The sequence below is a fragment of the Varroa destructor genome, unplaced genomic scaffold, assembly GCF_002443255.2.
Source record: "Varroa destructor unplaced genomic scaffold, Vdes_3.0 BEIS01000001.1, whole genome shotgun sequence".
Classification (NCBI taxonomy): Eukaryota; Metazoa; Arthropoda; class Arachnida; order Mesostigmata; family Varroidae; genus Varroa; species Varroa destructor.
In genome coordinates, this window is record NW_019211454.1 from 29,174,119 (window position 1) to 29,188,157 (window position 14,039).

A 14,039-nucleotide genomic window follows, 5' to 3' on the forward strand; every position below is an offset into this window, starting at 1 on the left:
CATTTCCATAGGTCAAAGATAGGCGGTGAATTAACACTAAAATTTTTACTATTTAGACATATCAGCATCGAATTTCATGAGGTTTTATGGGACCTTAAACTGCTATATAGTAGTTAACGTTCGACCTGATAGCAAATGGCCCTCACAATAGCATTGCTGCAGTCCTCTTAACAAAATCGCTGTTCAATATAAAACATGAAATCTTGTAATAAGTTTTCCTTTTACAAGGTACGTTAAAACGTCTTTTTCAAACTAAGATCGAACGGAGTTTGCAATTACGCGTGTTAACTCGAGCTAAAAAAAACGCAGTCTACACAACGTTATACTGCCGGTCGACACATGGATTCATTTAATGATTAACCTAGTCTTGCTATAAAACCTTATGGAATATAGCAAAGTAAGCCTAATGCCGGTTAAATATGTGTTCCGTTATCTGCACCTCTTGAGTTCCCGTTTTTGTCACCTGGTGGCGCCATTGACAGACGCCCAACCACCAGCAATCACAACAACAATGATAATAACACATACCAATCAACAAATAATAATGATGTTATTCTTGTAGTTATTATCATTATTAGTAGCAGTATTGTTGTTACAACTGGCGCTTTAGTGAGCCTGCCGTGGCCAGCGGTGCTGTTATTCTAGAAGGCAGCGTTCCTATATTGCCCTAATGATATTGCCTCGAGGTGAGTCTGTAAAGTTATTCTTTTGCTTGGACTAACAGGGGTCAGATGACGACAGATGGCCGTGGATGGTCAAGGGACCGAGAAAAGAGGCTGCAAGCTTGTCCGTGCAGTCGTCTGGGTCAAGTGTGAATGTATGCGGACAACACTGTATTGTGTCGTTGAGGCGTCGCCGTAACATATCTGCTGTCGAGCTCAACGCCTTTTCGAGAACGAGACAAAAGCGAACGGGCTGTATAGCTCGAAGAATGATCCGATCATCTTTCTTACAGCAGGGTATGATAACAATGTTAATGATAATACTAATAATACTCTACCCGGCAAAGAAGAGTCAAGAATGTTGATTTTATCTCTGTATATGGCCGACACTATATGATAATTTTATATCGCAGTAATAATGTACCTGCAAACGATACTACTGTGTTCGGCACGGGCTAGTAATAACTAATCACGAAGAATATTTTTGCTAAGCAATTTTTGACCCCGATTCAAATAAACAAACGGGCTGATTAAGGGAGAATCATATTTTGTTATTGTTAGAAAACGAAAAAATATTTTTATCTTGTCAAGAGAAACAATTGCAATCTACAGTAACACGTTTTCTAGCGCCTATCTACCTGTGGCCCCGCTCTTGCTGTAGACTCGATTTCTTCGAACCTAAAGCTAATAAAAAGAATATCTGAAGATTTATTTTAGTGCCGAATACTTCCAACACAAGTCGCCGCCTCATGCTTTTTGCATTTATTTTTAAAACAATCGTTGCATGTACTCAGGTCAAATTTTTATGGCTTTGAAAGATTTTTCACACCAATAAATTACCTAAATCATCGTTTACTTGATAATATTTACTTATGCCTGGCGCTAATATTTCGAAGAAGGAATTATCTCCTTATCTTGTCCTCAGTTTAACTACGGGTTTTTTATATGACAGAAACGAGTGTTTCAGCAGCATCCTCCCTATATTTTGTAGGACCTACACTGCATGTGCACTAGGCAAAAAGTGACAGGGCGCAGAAAATTCGTAAAATTGCAAATCCTTCTTTTTTTGCACAGAAGCACGAAAAGGACGTGAAATTAAGTGGTTAATCAATTTTAGGACTCATTATAGTTAAGAACAAATACGTTTATTTTTCTTCCATCTCTACTTTAAGCCACTCTTTCTGCGCACAGTAAACTGGGATTTTAAAAACAATGCCAAGGACTCACGAGATGAAATTAGCCCAATTAGCGTTCTCACAATAATCGTAGTCAAACAAATCGCTTGTTCTTATTTACAGGACCAATGCGGCTGAAAGGGGAAACGTGTGGTAGGACAACTCTGATGGTCCCGTAATGGTGCAATGGTAACGTACCTGCTTAATGAACTTAAAAACACGGATGAAATGATGGCCTATTTTTAAATGACTACTCCACTATTGCTTTATGGTAGCCTATTAATGATGTCATAGGGGAATAATTTTGACCATATCTGAAATGTAACCCCTAAGAATTATGAGCATGTTTGACATAGTAAACATATAGCCTTCTCAATCCGAAAATTAGCTAGCATAAATAACTTATACCATAACGCAATAATTATTTTCAACTAAAGCATTAGAAGGCCTAAAGAATTAGACCCCAAAATCTATCTAATGAAACCAGTTGATTAATCGTCATATGGCGAACTGACGATGACAATAATAACACACTGATAGTGCTTAAGCAGTAATCGTTCTATGCTTTAATATAGCTATGTAGACATTATTGCATTTAATATTAAATGATCCCTTAATAGACTGCAGGAGAGCTATTGAACGACATGGGGTGGTATTGCTCAGAAATTTGAAAGCTTCTAGATAATAACACATTTATGTATTGTTTAGACATAAGTAGTCGTATTTGCTCAATGATAAAGGGTCCAGGCAAAGAGAAACCCTCAGGATCACATAATATTGAAAGCTACCTCAATGTCAACCTAAAATTATATTTATTTTGGAAAAAACGGTTAAAACGGACCTTGGTTTAACATGAAATCTCTTTTTTACTGCCTCTTTTAACCTTCATCGAATCTTGTTGTTAATAACCTTATGAATTCTTCAGCATTTCTCGATATGAGTTATATCAGTGCGAGCTATAGCAGCCGTCGACACTGGCTGGCAGACGCGAGGTACTCTCTTCTGTATTTGATTTTTTGTTTGGACGAGATATCATTCAGGTTAACACAACCTTTCCTTTAGCACTTCTATGTGTTTCTGCGTAAAACCCCAGTCCTTTTTCTCTAGAACGAGTTGTCGATATCATACGTAGGCCACATCTACAAAGGAACTTGTATTTCTTGTACTTGCGGACCATGCAGCGTACAGCAGAATGTTACAAAACGACGTACATTTTAAGTTGAGTTGCATTGCCAAACAAAATCATGACAAAAACGCACATGCCAAAACAGACATATAATAACTATTAGTTGAGCGAATGCTGAGGATGCTCGCAGACAGAAAATGCTGCCTGCCAGACTACGCAACTTATCGCAGTAATTAGAATTTTTATTATCGTTAATAATATTAATTAATCACATCATGGAATGCACATACAATTTAATAACCTATAGGAATATGATACACGTAGCCCCATCCTTTTGCCTCTCGTTCGTTCCCCGCTTTCCCTCATTTGTGACTGTGTGTGTGTGTGTCCATCGTATCCGCTTCATTTAGGTTATATCATTAGCATTGTGATGATTTAAGTTCAAAATAACAGAACCGTCTATATGACTTCTTCTTCACTCTCGGCCAAATCATAAAATCAAGGAATCTATTATGGTACATTGATGGAAAGTTAACAGAAATTCAAAATGTACACCATCTACATATACATTGGAGAGAATACACGGTTAAATAGGGACTACGAAGCTATTGTTAATACGACTGAATTCTAGATTCGCGATATGGATGCGAAACATGTGTTTTACCCTAGACAGCTGCTTTTGCCGGTGAGAGTAACCTGTCTATATATGCTTATCCTATACAGTTAACGTTAATTTTTTTCTCGATTTATACCATATGTACACTCTACTGCATTTAGACATAAATTGTTATTCCTCAGTGGATACATAATGTATGCGCAATGCTAAGTGACGATATCGCTCACATTAATATATATATACCTCAGTATTACTAGACATTGTTCCATAAATTAATTAGAGCTGCCTGTGCGGCCATTCTCGAGGATAAGGCGAATGCAAGCTACTCTCTAGATGGGCCAAGTTTGCATGAAAGTTCGGCAACAGGGCTGCTGGCAAGTTTGCTGCAAGGTTCATTGGTAAACTGGCAGCGGGCGATAGCCCTGACAAGGGGTTTGCTCCGGAGAAGCCGCTCGAGTTGGCCAAACTCTGCATCAGCGAGGCCGCTGTCGAGGCCTGCGACACGTTTAAATGAGCGCCGGACATTCCTCCGCCAACTTGAGCTCCTCCGGCACGCTGCTGTTGTGATGCTGGGGCGATTTGTTGCTGTTGCTGCGGTTGGTGCTGTTGCTGCGGTTGGTGCTGTTGCTGCTGGTGCTGCTGAAGCGGATGTGTTTGTTGCTGAGACGCTTGATGCTGTCCCTGCGACTGGCTGCCTTGATGCTGAGATTGCTGTTGCTGCTGTGTTTGTGTTTGGTTTTGGCTACTTTGGCCCTGTCCAGCTTGCGGGTGCGACTGATGGAGCGCCCTTGACTGTGAATGTTGCAGCTGTTGCGTCTGTGATTCTTGTTGTGGTTGCTGCTGTTGCTGTGGTTGTTGTTGCTGCTGTTGCTGCAGCTGTTGTTGCTGTGAACTCGTTTGTTGTTTCGTGGTACTCTCGTCGTCTGATCGGGACGAGGACGTCGATTGTTGATGCGACGACGCAACAGCTGCTACTGCAGCTGCAGCTGCGGCAGCAGCTGCAGCCGTCGCTTGAGCTGTCAAAGCGCTGTGTGGTACGGGGGTTGGAGGGGGTGCAGGCGTTGAGGCTCCATTTTCTCTCCAGCGAAGCATTTGCTTCTCCTTAGCACGCCGATTCTGAAACCAGTTCTTGACCTGGAAATAGAATGAAAGAGACAGTCACATATTGCGCACCATAACCTTTACGTTACCAATACGTATGATTTTCCGAATATTACTATAATAACGCATATACAGAGTTCAGTCAAATGTATATTACCTCCTGAGGGTCTCAAAGCCTGCTTTCAAAAACACTTATATATACCAGAATACAGTATGACACAGTTTCTCATTGTTTACAAGTCTTGTGTATGCATAGAATTATATGTAGAGGTTCGCAAATATGTAGAAAAACATCAAGAAGTCAAGTAGTTCAAACATCAAAACAAGAAGTAGTGTACATCTATCTTGCGAAATTTCCTTTGTGTTAATAAAAGCTTTCTGTATTTTATTGTGATAGAATAAGCATAGACTATGAAATGTGGTCGAAGTAAGAGTTCGACCAAATTACAGAGCGCTCTCACACTTTACTACCTAGTTTACTACCTAGATAGTTCTTTTCGTCCGTAACAATGCCGTAGCAGCTTGTTGTCTTGAGCAACCAGATGCAAATTGCCAAAATATCTGCTGGTCGACATGTCTTAGAGAATTAAATGATCTAAAATAAGTTCGGCAAACTCTAACGAATGTTTCCCCTTTATAGCTTGCATCGAATATGCTTGTTAATGGCTAATGGTGATTATAATCTAACAGTTCAATAAAAATAAACTAAACTGAAGTCCGGAGGAAGCGACATTTTGATTATCGGATAAGCGTTTGATTTTATGAAACCACTACTTGAATTTTTCCGTAGAACTTAAGTAACGACCTCAAAAGTCCTACATTTTTTCAGTGTAAAAGCCATAACGCAGATAAAATATTTATAAATATATAATATTTAGATTTAATTATTTATCATCAAAATCTTTTTTTAACAAAATAATTAGATTCCTGGGCAACTATGTGGAAAATATTTCTGTCATCTCCTATAAGCAACTGCCTCACGAAGGAAAAACGGATTGCAGTTACAGCTTCATGCCGTTACCATACGAGTGCAACGGCAATCAAGTGCCATCGGCTGTAATGGTCTTTTACGGATATCCGTACGGTTATTCGTTATAAAACTCACTTGAGTGGTACCATATTATCTATGTTTTTCCCAATGACAACGGTTGTTGTATAGAAAACTATGACATCATAATATAGCGTTAGCGAATTTTTTTTTAGCGAAAGGTGACGATAGAAACGAATGATCAGGTTTAATCAACAAAGAAGAGTAGAAACAACAAATTAGCCTAATAGGCAGAAATAACTAATATACAAGTAAATGAATACGAAATCAATGGGTAACAGAAGCACTGGCAATGGGTGTGGCTAGCAATGGTCTCAGTACGGTGGTGACCATAAAAGCATCAAAGCTCGTTTCGGCTTGCGAGCACTCGAAACTTTAAGTTTGATAACTTACTTGAGAAAACAAATACATGACTATTAAACAATTCAGCGTCTGTTACTCGAGGATGAATTGACTGTGTATATACACATCTTAACGAATTTAGCAACGTTTATATTGGACCGGTCGAGGCAAACTAGGAACAAGTATCTTTACAATGTCTCACATAGCCTGTTATTAGTATAATACAAAATCGAAATTAAGTACCTGTTCCTCAGCGATGCCAATCCTAGAGGCGATCTCCTGACGCGCCTGATTGTCGATATATGGACTTCTTCTGTATACTTCTTCCATAAGAGCCCGCTGAGTATCGCTGAAAGTCGGCTTTTCACGCATTCGTAGAGCGGCAGCTACATATAGCGGTCATAACAATAGGGGTAACGTTCAGTAATTGAATATGATAGTAGTAAAGTGGAAATAATGATCTAGTTCAGTTATTATTAGGGCCAAGATCACGACATGATACATTTTCAAGGCTATTTCTCGTAAAGTGATATTCACATTTTTTAAGTTTAAGCATTAACAAGAATCACGTATATGTCGTTTGACTAATTGGCATCGATGATTTTTATTTTCTCAAGCAACAAAGAAAAAGTTTATAAAACGACATGAAAGTTAGAAGCTAAAAGTGCGTACAAAAATGCGTTTGTGCAGGGATACCGATAGTACTTAAATAAGTTATATTTATTGGAAGGACGAATTTGTCGGTGCGAAAAGTTATATCATTTTACAGGCGTTCTATAGAGGGGTTACAGGCGATAGAACAGGTTAGGAATATTAAATAAAAGAATACAACGGCACCAAAGACCAAAAACAAGCTGTTTTTATTGATTAATTGCTCAATATATCATACAGGAGGGATGTCTTCCGATAGCGCATAATTAATACATAATACATATGGCGTATACATCCATACATATGATTTATTTCAACCAGAAATTTTTTTTAAAATCAAGACATGGCTGATGTATTGTCGATATAAAGCAATATTTATATTTAGATACTTAACAGCTTTGTATATATATGGGTTTCAATTACATATGATACTATGGGTTTTTGGTATTTGGGATCACACTTTTCTTAGCGGCATGTTAGTACAGGACACAAATGCCAGTTTTTATTTATTACTTTAATGATGCTTACGGAATAAGAAAAGAGAGACGCCTTAAGTTTAGAGACACCTTGTAGTTTTAGCGTATTGTCCAGTTACTCAACACAAAGCTCATCATCGTAACCTTGGTTCATTCTTATTTTCATTGTACAATACACATCATTTTATATACATTCCTTGAATCTTTGAATACATGCTCTGTAAAAACACCGACGTTTCCTCGGCCACACAAATAGCGTTTCGTTAAAACGTCATTCTAATAATTTTTGAGGTTAACAAAAGTCAGTCGTATGTAGTTCCAAAAACACATCAATTTTATTTGAAAAGCCTCGTTTGAAGTAAGTATCCTCTGTAAATATTGTAACGTACGCTAATATTTAGAAAATGTGTATATTAAATTACGCAAACGCATTCGATCATCGGAACAAATGATTTCTATAATCCACTTAATAGCGAAGGATTCTGCGTGTATTACGACATTGGAAAGACTCAGACTGATCATCTCTCTCAGCCAAGTGGGCGATCAGCTGTTTCACTCGCTCCAGGACGACGACAGAGAAGGGCACAGCTGATCACCAAGCTACATGGTACTTTAAGCGAATTTTTTTCCGATCGGCCATCACTCGTGCAGGTTCTATTCATTTTACATTTTATTCTTTTTTAGGTCGGAAAATTTTAGACCGCACAAACAATGTCAGAAAAATTTCAATGTAGTTATTTGACTGCCTGAAACAATCGATCTACGACCTTAAATAACGGTAGCTTTGCGATATTTTATTTTTACTAGGTTCCACATGTTAGCTAACCGTGTAAAATACGTACCTCAGTACAAGCGTTTGATTCGCACTATTACTAATAACCTGACACTGTCACCTAATTCAGATTATCGAGCAGCACTACGTTTAACGTCATGGTAATTCAGCCAAGACGTTTAATTTGCCAGTGCATAAATCGATAGTGATGTTCGTTTTTCTGATTAGATTGGTGATCGTGCGACTTACGTTCCGTCGATGTTTGCTTATTTGCATTCATATAAATGCACCAGCCACTGCGTCTTCCTCCCTGATTATCGCCTTTCGTTCTTCAAGTTTTAAAAATTTAACAAACTCATTGGTCAAACATATAACAATTTCCGCTTAGAGCTTAAACACCACACTTGTTCACCTGACCTACTGATGATGGTTGTGAGTGCAGAATTCACGTACGCCCGCTATGATATGAGGCGTTCGTGAACGCACAAAAGCAGTGGGAAATCAACAAGGAAAAGAGGTCGATGAATTGTCGATTGACAATTAATAATGTTTAAGCTACAGCACCTATAGTACCGAACATTCTTATACACCGGTTTCTCACAGCAGACGGCTCACATATATGGACCGTGTAGGACATAAGTTCCTTTATTGATAAATATCGGGATGAATTACAAGTGTGCACAAACTGCATCTCGTGCAATATCCTTCTGCAAGGTTCGCATTTCCCTTATTTCTGCACTTAGACTAGAAAATACATTACTAGTTACTCACACTACAGAAAAGATGAAAGCAACGATGGCGAGATAGTTTCTCACGAAATGAACAGAACATCCACGCACACGACACGAGCTTCTTTGGACTCTTCTATTCTTCACCTCACACTTCTCACTTTTTCTGATCGAGAACTTTTGCGATAATCCCAGCGTGCACATCTACTCGAAACACTGATAGGCACCTGCATGTGACTGATACTGTATTGACTTTTGTATTCGAGATAGAAAATGAACGCGATACAGAGATGGCACTCGACACGATTTCTGCCTGCTAATTACACACGAACATAACGATGCATTTGATGTCATCGCTGTCGTTTTCCTTGACAAACACATACGCACCGGCCACTTCAACGTACCAACGTACGCGTACAAAACGCGCGCACCAAAAAGACGCGCCCAAGCAACTATCTACATGGGTAGAAAAATTTGAGATACTTGCGGACTCACAGAATGATCGGAGCGCTACGCGCGCTTCTGAACACACACTTCTTACTGTTGCTCTGCACAAGCAGAACACAATACACACATGGGCTGAACACTGTTGTCTGGCTAAAAAAAAACTACTTATTTGAGTGAAAAAATTCTGATTACCGTAGGGGGAAAAAAATTCGATTAGGGTACGAGCGCCTTTGGTCAAAGGCCTGCTCTCTTGCTGCTACTGCTATTATACAGCCGTTGGTGGCAGCCAAGCCATAGCGACAGTGGCGTCCATCTTACAATCAATGATTGATTGGGTTTCCATCTCCATCCAGGGGGCGCTGCGAGCGCGTCCGAAGGCCCCGCCGAGCACCACACCAGGCGAACAAGAGCAGAACAGTCGCAGCATCAATACGAAGCTCTCCTCCTGTCGAACCCGCTCCGACCGCCTAATACTGCGGTAGCAGCGCTCTATGGAGAAGAATAACTATACTACTCGTCTGTGTGGTGGTACGCTAACATCCAACGACCAAGACAGGACAACTCGACCGTTCTTCGGACATATAGGACGTCGCCAGCCCGCAACAGCCGTAGTACATCCAGTGGGTTGACGTTCTTGTTTCGTTGATGTACATACACCTGAAAGAACAAGCGAAGTTAGCACACAGCCATCTGATTCGCTTCTGAGCGTTGGAGTGCTGCTACCCGCAGTCGCTGTGGTAATAAAGGCCGGTCGTTCAGAGCAAATAGTTATTGCCAACCATTTCGCCCTAGGGAAGACCGGTGCTCACCTTAAGCACCCTAGGGACAATCTAGGGATATGCTAGAGACATCTATTCGCACCATCTGACATCTTTACCGTACAGTGTGCTATGTGAGAGATATTCACGACACCACACACATACAGAAATAGAACAGCACTCAGAGCAGGCATTTTGTGCCATATTTTACTGTATGCCCATGAAGCGTGAACATGTAATCCGGCAGGCACTATCGAACAAATGCGATATGTCACTATCAGTGCACGATGCGCGTACTCACAGATGCCACTGATCAGATGTGTCGCACACGTTCTGTGCACGGTTCGCGATGTTGCGCGCAAACCGTTCCCTACTCCGCTCTGTGTATCATGCGTGTGCTTCTAGGGAGTCTAGCTGTTAGACGTTACCAATATCCCTAGCTTTGTCCCTAGGGCGACTCCGCGATGATAACCCCGCCAAAGGGTCGGTTTGAATTGTGGCAACTGCTTTGACTCGACTGCTTACTACTAGCGCCATACGACCATGACGACCACTATTTGCCTGGTCGCTTACGTTACGGCATCAACGGAGTAGTCGATGGCAGTGAACAGGCAAGCGCTCTGAGCGCCGACAGCTCGTTCGGATAGAGTCGAGCAAGAGTAGAGGCGAGTGGTGGCAAGAAGACGGAAGCAGAAAGAGAGAAAAACTGGCCAAGAGACTAAGAGAACAAACCAAGCAACGAGATGGCACATGCTGCTGCTGATATCCATCGAAAAGCCCTGCCCATTACACCTCCATCACCACTACTAGCAATATCGCCGCTACTATTACTAGGGCTGCTCCTGCTGCACATTCATCCCCTCGGTTTTTCTTGCGTTCTTCGCCGTTGCCACCACCATTCTTACTACGGGCCATAACGCCACGGCAAACGGCAGCGGAATCCGGCAAAGCAGCAAGGGACCGCTACGACTCTAAGAAGCAAAGAAACTCTGGGCTATGAACGAACGAACATGAAACGGCGCCAATAGCACTGCTAGTCTTGCTGCTGGTGCAATCGACTCGAGCTGTGGGGCCGTCGTTGTTCTGCCTGTCTGATGTTCGTTGGCCATTGCTGGCATCGCATAAGGCCGCGCTCTGCCTCCGGCAGGCAGGCTGGCAGCTAGGCAGACGGCAATAATGTTGTTTATTATTATGATTATTACGATCATTATCATTACGGTCGGCAGCTTGGTCCAGCGGTTGGTCTGTCCGTCTGTCCGTCCGTCCGTCCGTCCGTCCGTCCGTCCGTCCAACCGACCGACCGACCGACTGACTAGTAGTCGACCAGCAACGGCCAACCCTTCCTCTCGTTACTTTTACTATAGAACAACGACTAGCAACATTGCTGCTTTTGCCGCTGCTAGAGCTTCTAGTACTATCTCCAGCTCGGATGCGGCTACCATCACTTCTACCAGTATTATTATTATGGTTATTATTATTGCTATGAAAATGATGACGATTATAGAACAGCACCGACGTCGCCGTTCGACGCGGTGGCCACTGATGGTTCGTTCGTTGGTTCGTTGTCGATCGACTGCTGCCACCACGGACGATGACGACGTCTATGCCCCATCATCGAGTTGTAATTTGTCTGTTGAGGGATGTAGTCGAGCAGGAGGGTCTGCCTGCTTGCCCGTGTGATGCAGTTGAGTTGCTAGCTGCTGTTACAATTGTTGGTATGGCTATCTGCGCAATTCTGTATCAGCGTACTGTTTGCTGGGTCGGTCTGTCTACGTGATGGCTTCCTCCCCGTCTCGTTTTCCTTTGACTCTTTTTTGTATCATATAGATATAGACGCAAACAAACTCGCACGCACACACACATGTATATTTTTTTTTCGCAATAACGATAATCATAACAATAACTCTAACAAAATGATAGCGATATTCCGTCTTCAAATCAACCCAGCGAGACAACGCGCATAAGGAGGGAGGAATGGACCGACAGACAGACAGGCACGTCAAAAAGCTCGATGCTCAGCTGCCGTTAGCCAGCTCACTTCGTTCGCTGGGTGATTCTTATAATGGTTACAGTTTATGTCTTTCTGTTGATTATGGTTATTGCAGCAGTACGGTCGTTTTGGTTTTTTTTAACAACACCGATGTTGACGATGCCGATAGTTACTGCTGATGCTGAAAATGTGCTTCGTGTTTTACGTCTAAACTGTTAGCTGTTACATTAGGCTACGTAGCTAGCTCCCAACACGAAGCAATGTGAGTCTGTGCCCGGATTCGAACCCAGGCCACGGGATCTCTGGGTTCAACAGATAAACGCACTACAAACTGCGCTGCCCATGCTGCATTAACTGCAGGAACAATAACAGCTACAGTAGAGTAGGGAAGAACATAAGACGACAAAGTGTGCGGACACCGCCGGACCAAGGGCTGACTGCAGAAAAGCCGCATCCTGCAGGCACTAGCTTCATGGCAGAACCGTACTCCCATAAGACTTGTTACTGCTAGCGACAGGCAGCGAGAGGTATAGTAGGAAGCTAGAGGAGACACACATACACAGACACACGCACATACAAACACAGAGAGAGAGAGAGAAGCTACAATTTAATAATCCGCTTTAAACGCTCTCGTCGTTTGATTCGATCAAGTATTGAATCCCTGTGATCTTCTAGTTGCTTATATCGTGGGCACGCGGAATACACCGAACACACACAGTTTCGCCTACCACCCCATCCCGCCCCCTCCTCCCCCGGTTCTCTTTGCCTTTTCCCTTTTCTTCTGTTCCTTTACATCAAGAGCTAATAAAATAGAATAACACGATGCGGTGATCATTACTAGCAACGATAACGGCCGCGACGCTGATGACGACTAGTGGCAGTACGAGGACTTTTGGGAGGTTGTTACGATTATTGTTATGTTGGATGATTATCATTATCGTTACGATTCTCCGACTGCTGTTGCGTCTGCGCAGCGCTCTTGTCACTAACGCAATACCGACGAACCAGCGAACAGCCTCTGAAACAAGCATACGCTCGACCCATCTGCTGTTGTCAGTGGCTGTACTGCGTCGCTATTGAGGACGGCCGGCCAACATTTCCCTCGTGTACATATGTACATACTTAAAGACGTAGAGAGTTTTATTTTTAATCCTGGCTACATTTGCTTGCGCTGATGAACCCTGAAAATATTCGCTCCTAGGTAGTGCCACAATGCAAGTATTCAGTTCCGCTGTGAAAATTAATATTACCTGTAAGGATTCGGTATGTTAGTAACAAATAGAAGCTGTCACTTTTCAGTCTTTTTTTTTTTAAATAAATTTATAATGCTAAATGGCAAGAAGTGAAATCTGGATCGCATGAAACTTAAATGAATATATCGGTATTTCTTTTATTAACATTATTTTAAAAAATTCCAATTAGAAAAAAATTATTCATAACCGCTTCAAACTGCTACTGAAATTTCATTATCGTCTGTATTGTATATAAAAACAGCACGACTTTTTCCACGACTTATGATTCAATACTGGTACAGAACGTTAATCAATATATTCTTATTTTTTATAATGCGTTTTAGCACTAGAATTAGTCATCAGATTATTAGTGTGTTTAACCATATACATTCTCATACAAACGTCAGCTCAATATGTATAAATTAGGAAATAAAATACTTCGCCGACCCATCGTTAACATGAATAATGCTGGTATTATTATTTTATTGCATAGAAAGGAATGATAACAGTGTACTTTCTCTTCTTGTCTGCCTATAATTATTCGAATGAAGGTTCTGCAGATTGTGCACAAACTTAGAATCAAACTCAGTACACCGCCGCTGCAAGCGAGGAATGGTTACGTAGGAACGGTTACATAAAACTGAAATTTCAGAAAATCGACTGCGAACTTCAGTAAATGAACTTGGTTTCTAATTTAGCGAATCGTAAGAATTACGTATGTCTTTGCATTGCAGTTATGGTACGTGTTAATAGGCATGCTTCTAAGGAATTGTAAAAAAGGTTGGTTCATATGATGCGCGAAAGTGCCTTTTTGAAGACCCATTTAGCCCCCAAAGACTTTTGGTCCACTATTTTATTGATAAACAGAAATGTGTACCGAAGTAAGTTGCAGAGCTGCGCTCTCGAAATCGAACA

General features: G+C 41.4%; 1 protein-coding gene and 1 long non-coding RNA gene across 6 annotated transcripts; one reads left to right on the forward strand and one right to left on the reverse strand.

Moving 5' to 3' along the window:
• Positions 1–526: 526 nt before the first annotated feature.
• Positions 527–5,402, forward strand: LOC147758482 (uncharacterized). The gene is made up of 2 exons (XR_015318739.1): positions 527–959; positions 1,961–5,402. It is a non-coding gene; the product is annotated as an uncharacterized LOC147758482 (long non-coding RNA).
• LOC111247788 (uncharacterized) lies at positions 2,375–10,492 on the reverse strand. 5 transcript variants are annotated; one of them, XM_022799160.2, is made up of 4 exons: positions 10,204–10,492; positions 8,219–9,801; positions 6,314–6,456; positions 2,375–4,713 (listed from the first exon to the last, which is right to left on the reverse strand). In XM_022799160.2, exons 2-4 carry the CDS (start codon positions 8,247–8,249, stop codon positions 3,856–3,858), a joined length of 1,032 nt encoding a protein of 343 aa, XP_022654895.1. In that variant the 5' UTR covers positions 8,250–9,801; positions 10,204–10,492; the 3' UTR covers positions 2,375–3,855. The 5 variants fall into 5 exon arrangements, with proteins under 5 accessions (XP_022654895.1, XP_022654884.1, XP_022654926.1 ...); XM_022799149.2 differs by having other exon boundaries at positions 9,954–10,492; XM_022799191.2 differs by having other exon boundaries at positions 9,337–10,492.
• Positions 10,493–14,039: the final 3,547 nt, after the last annotated feature.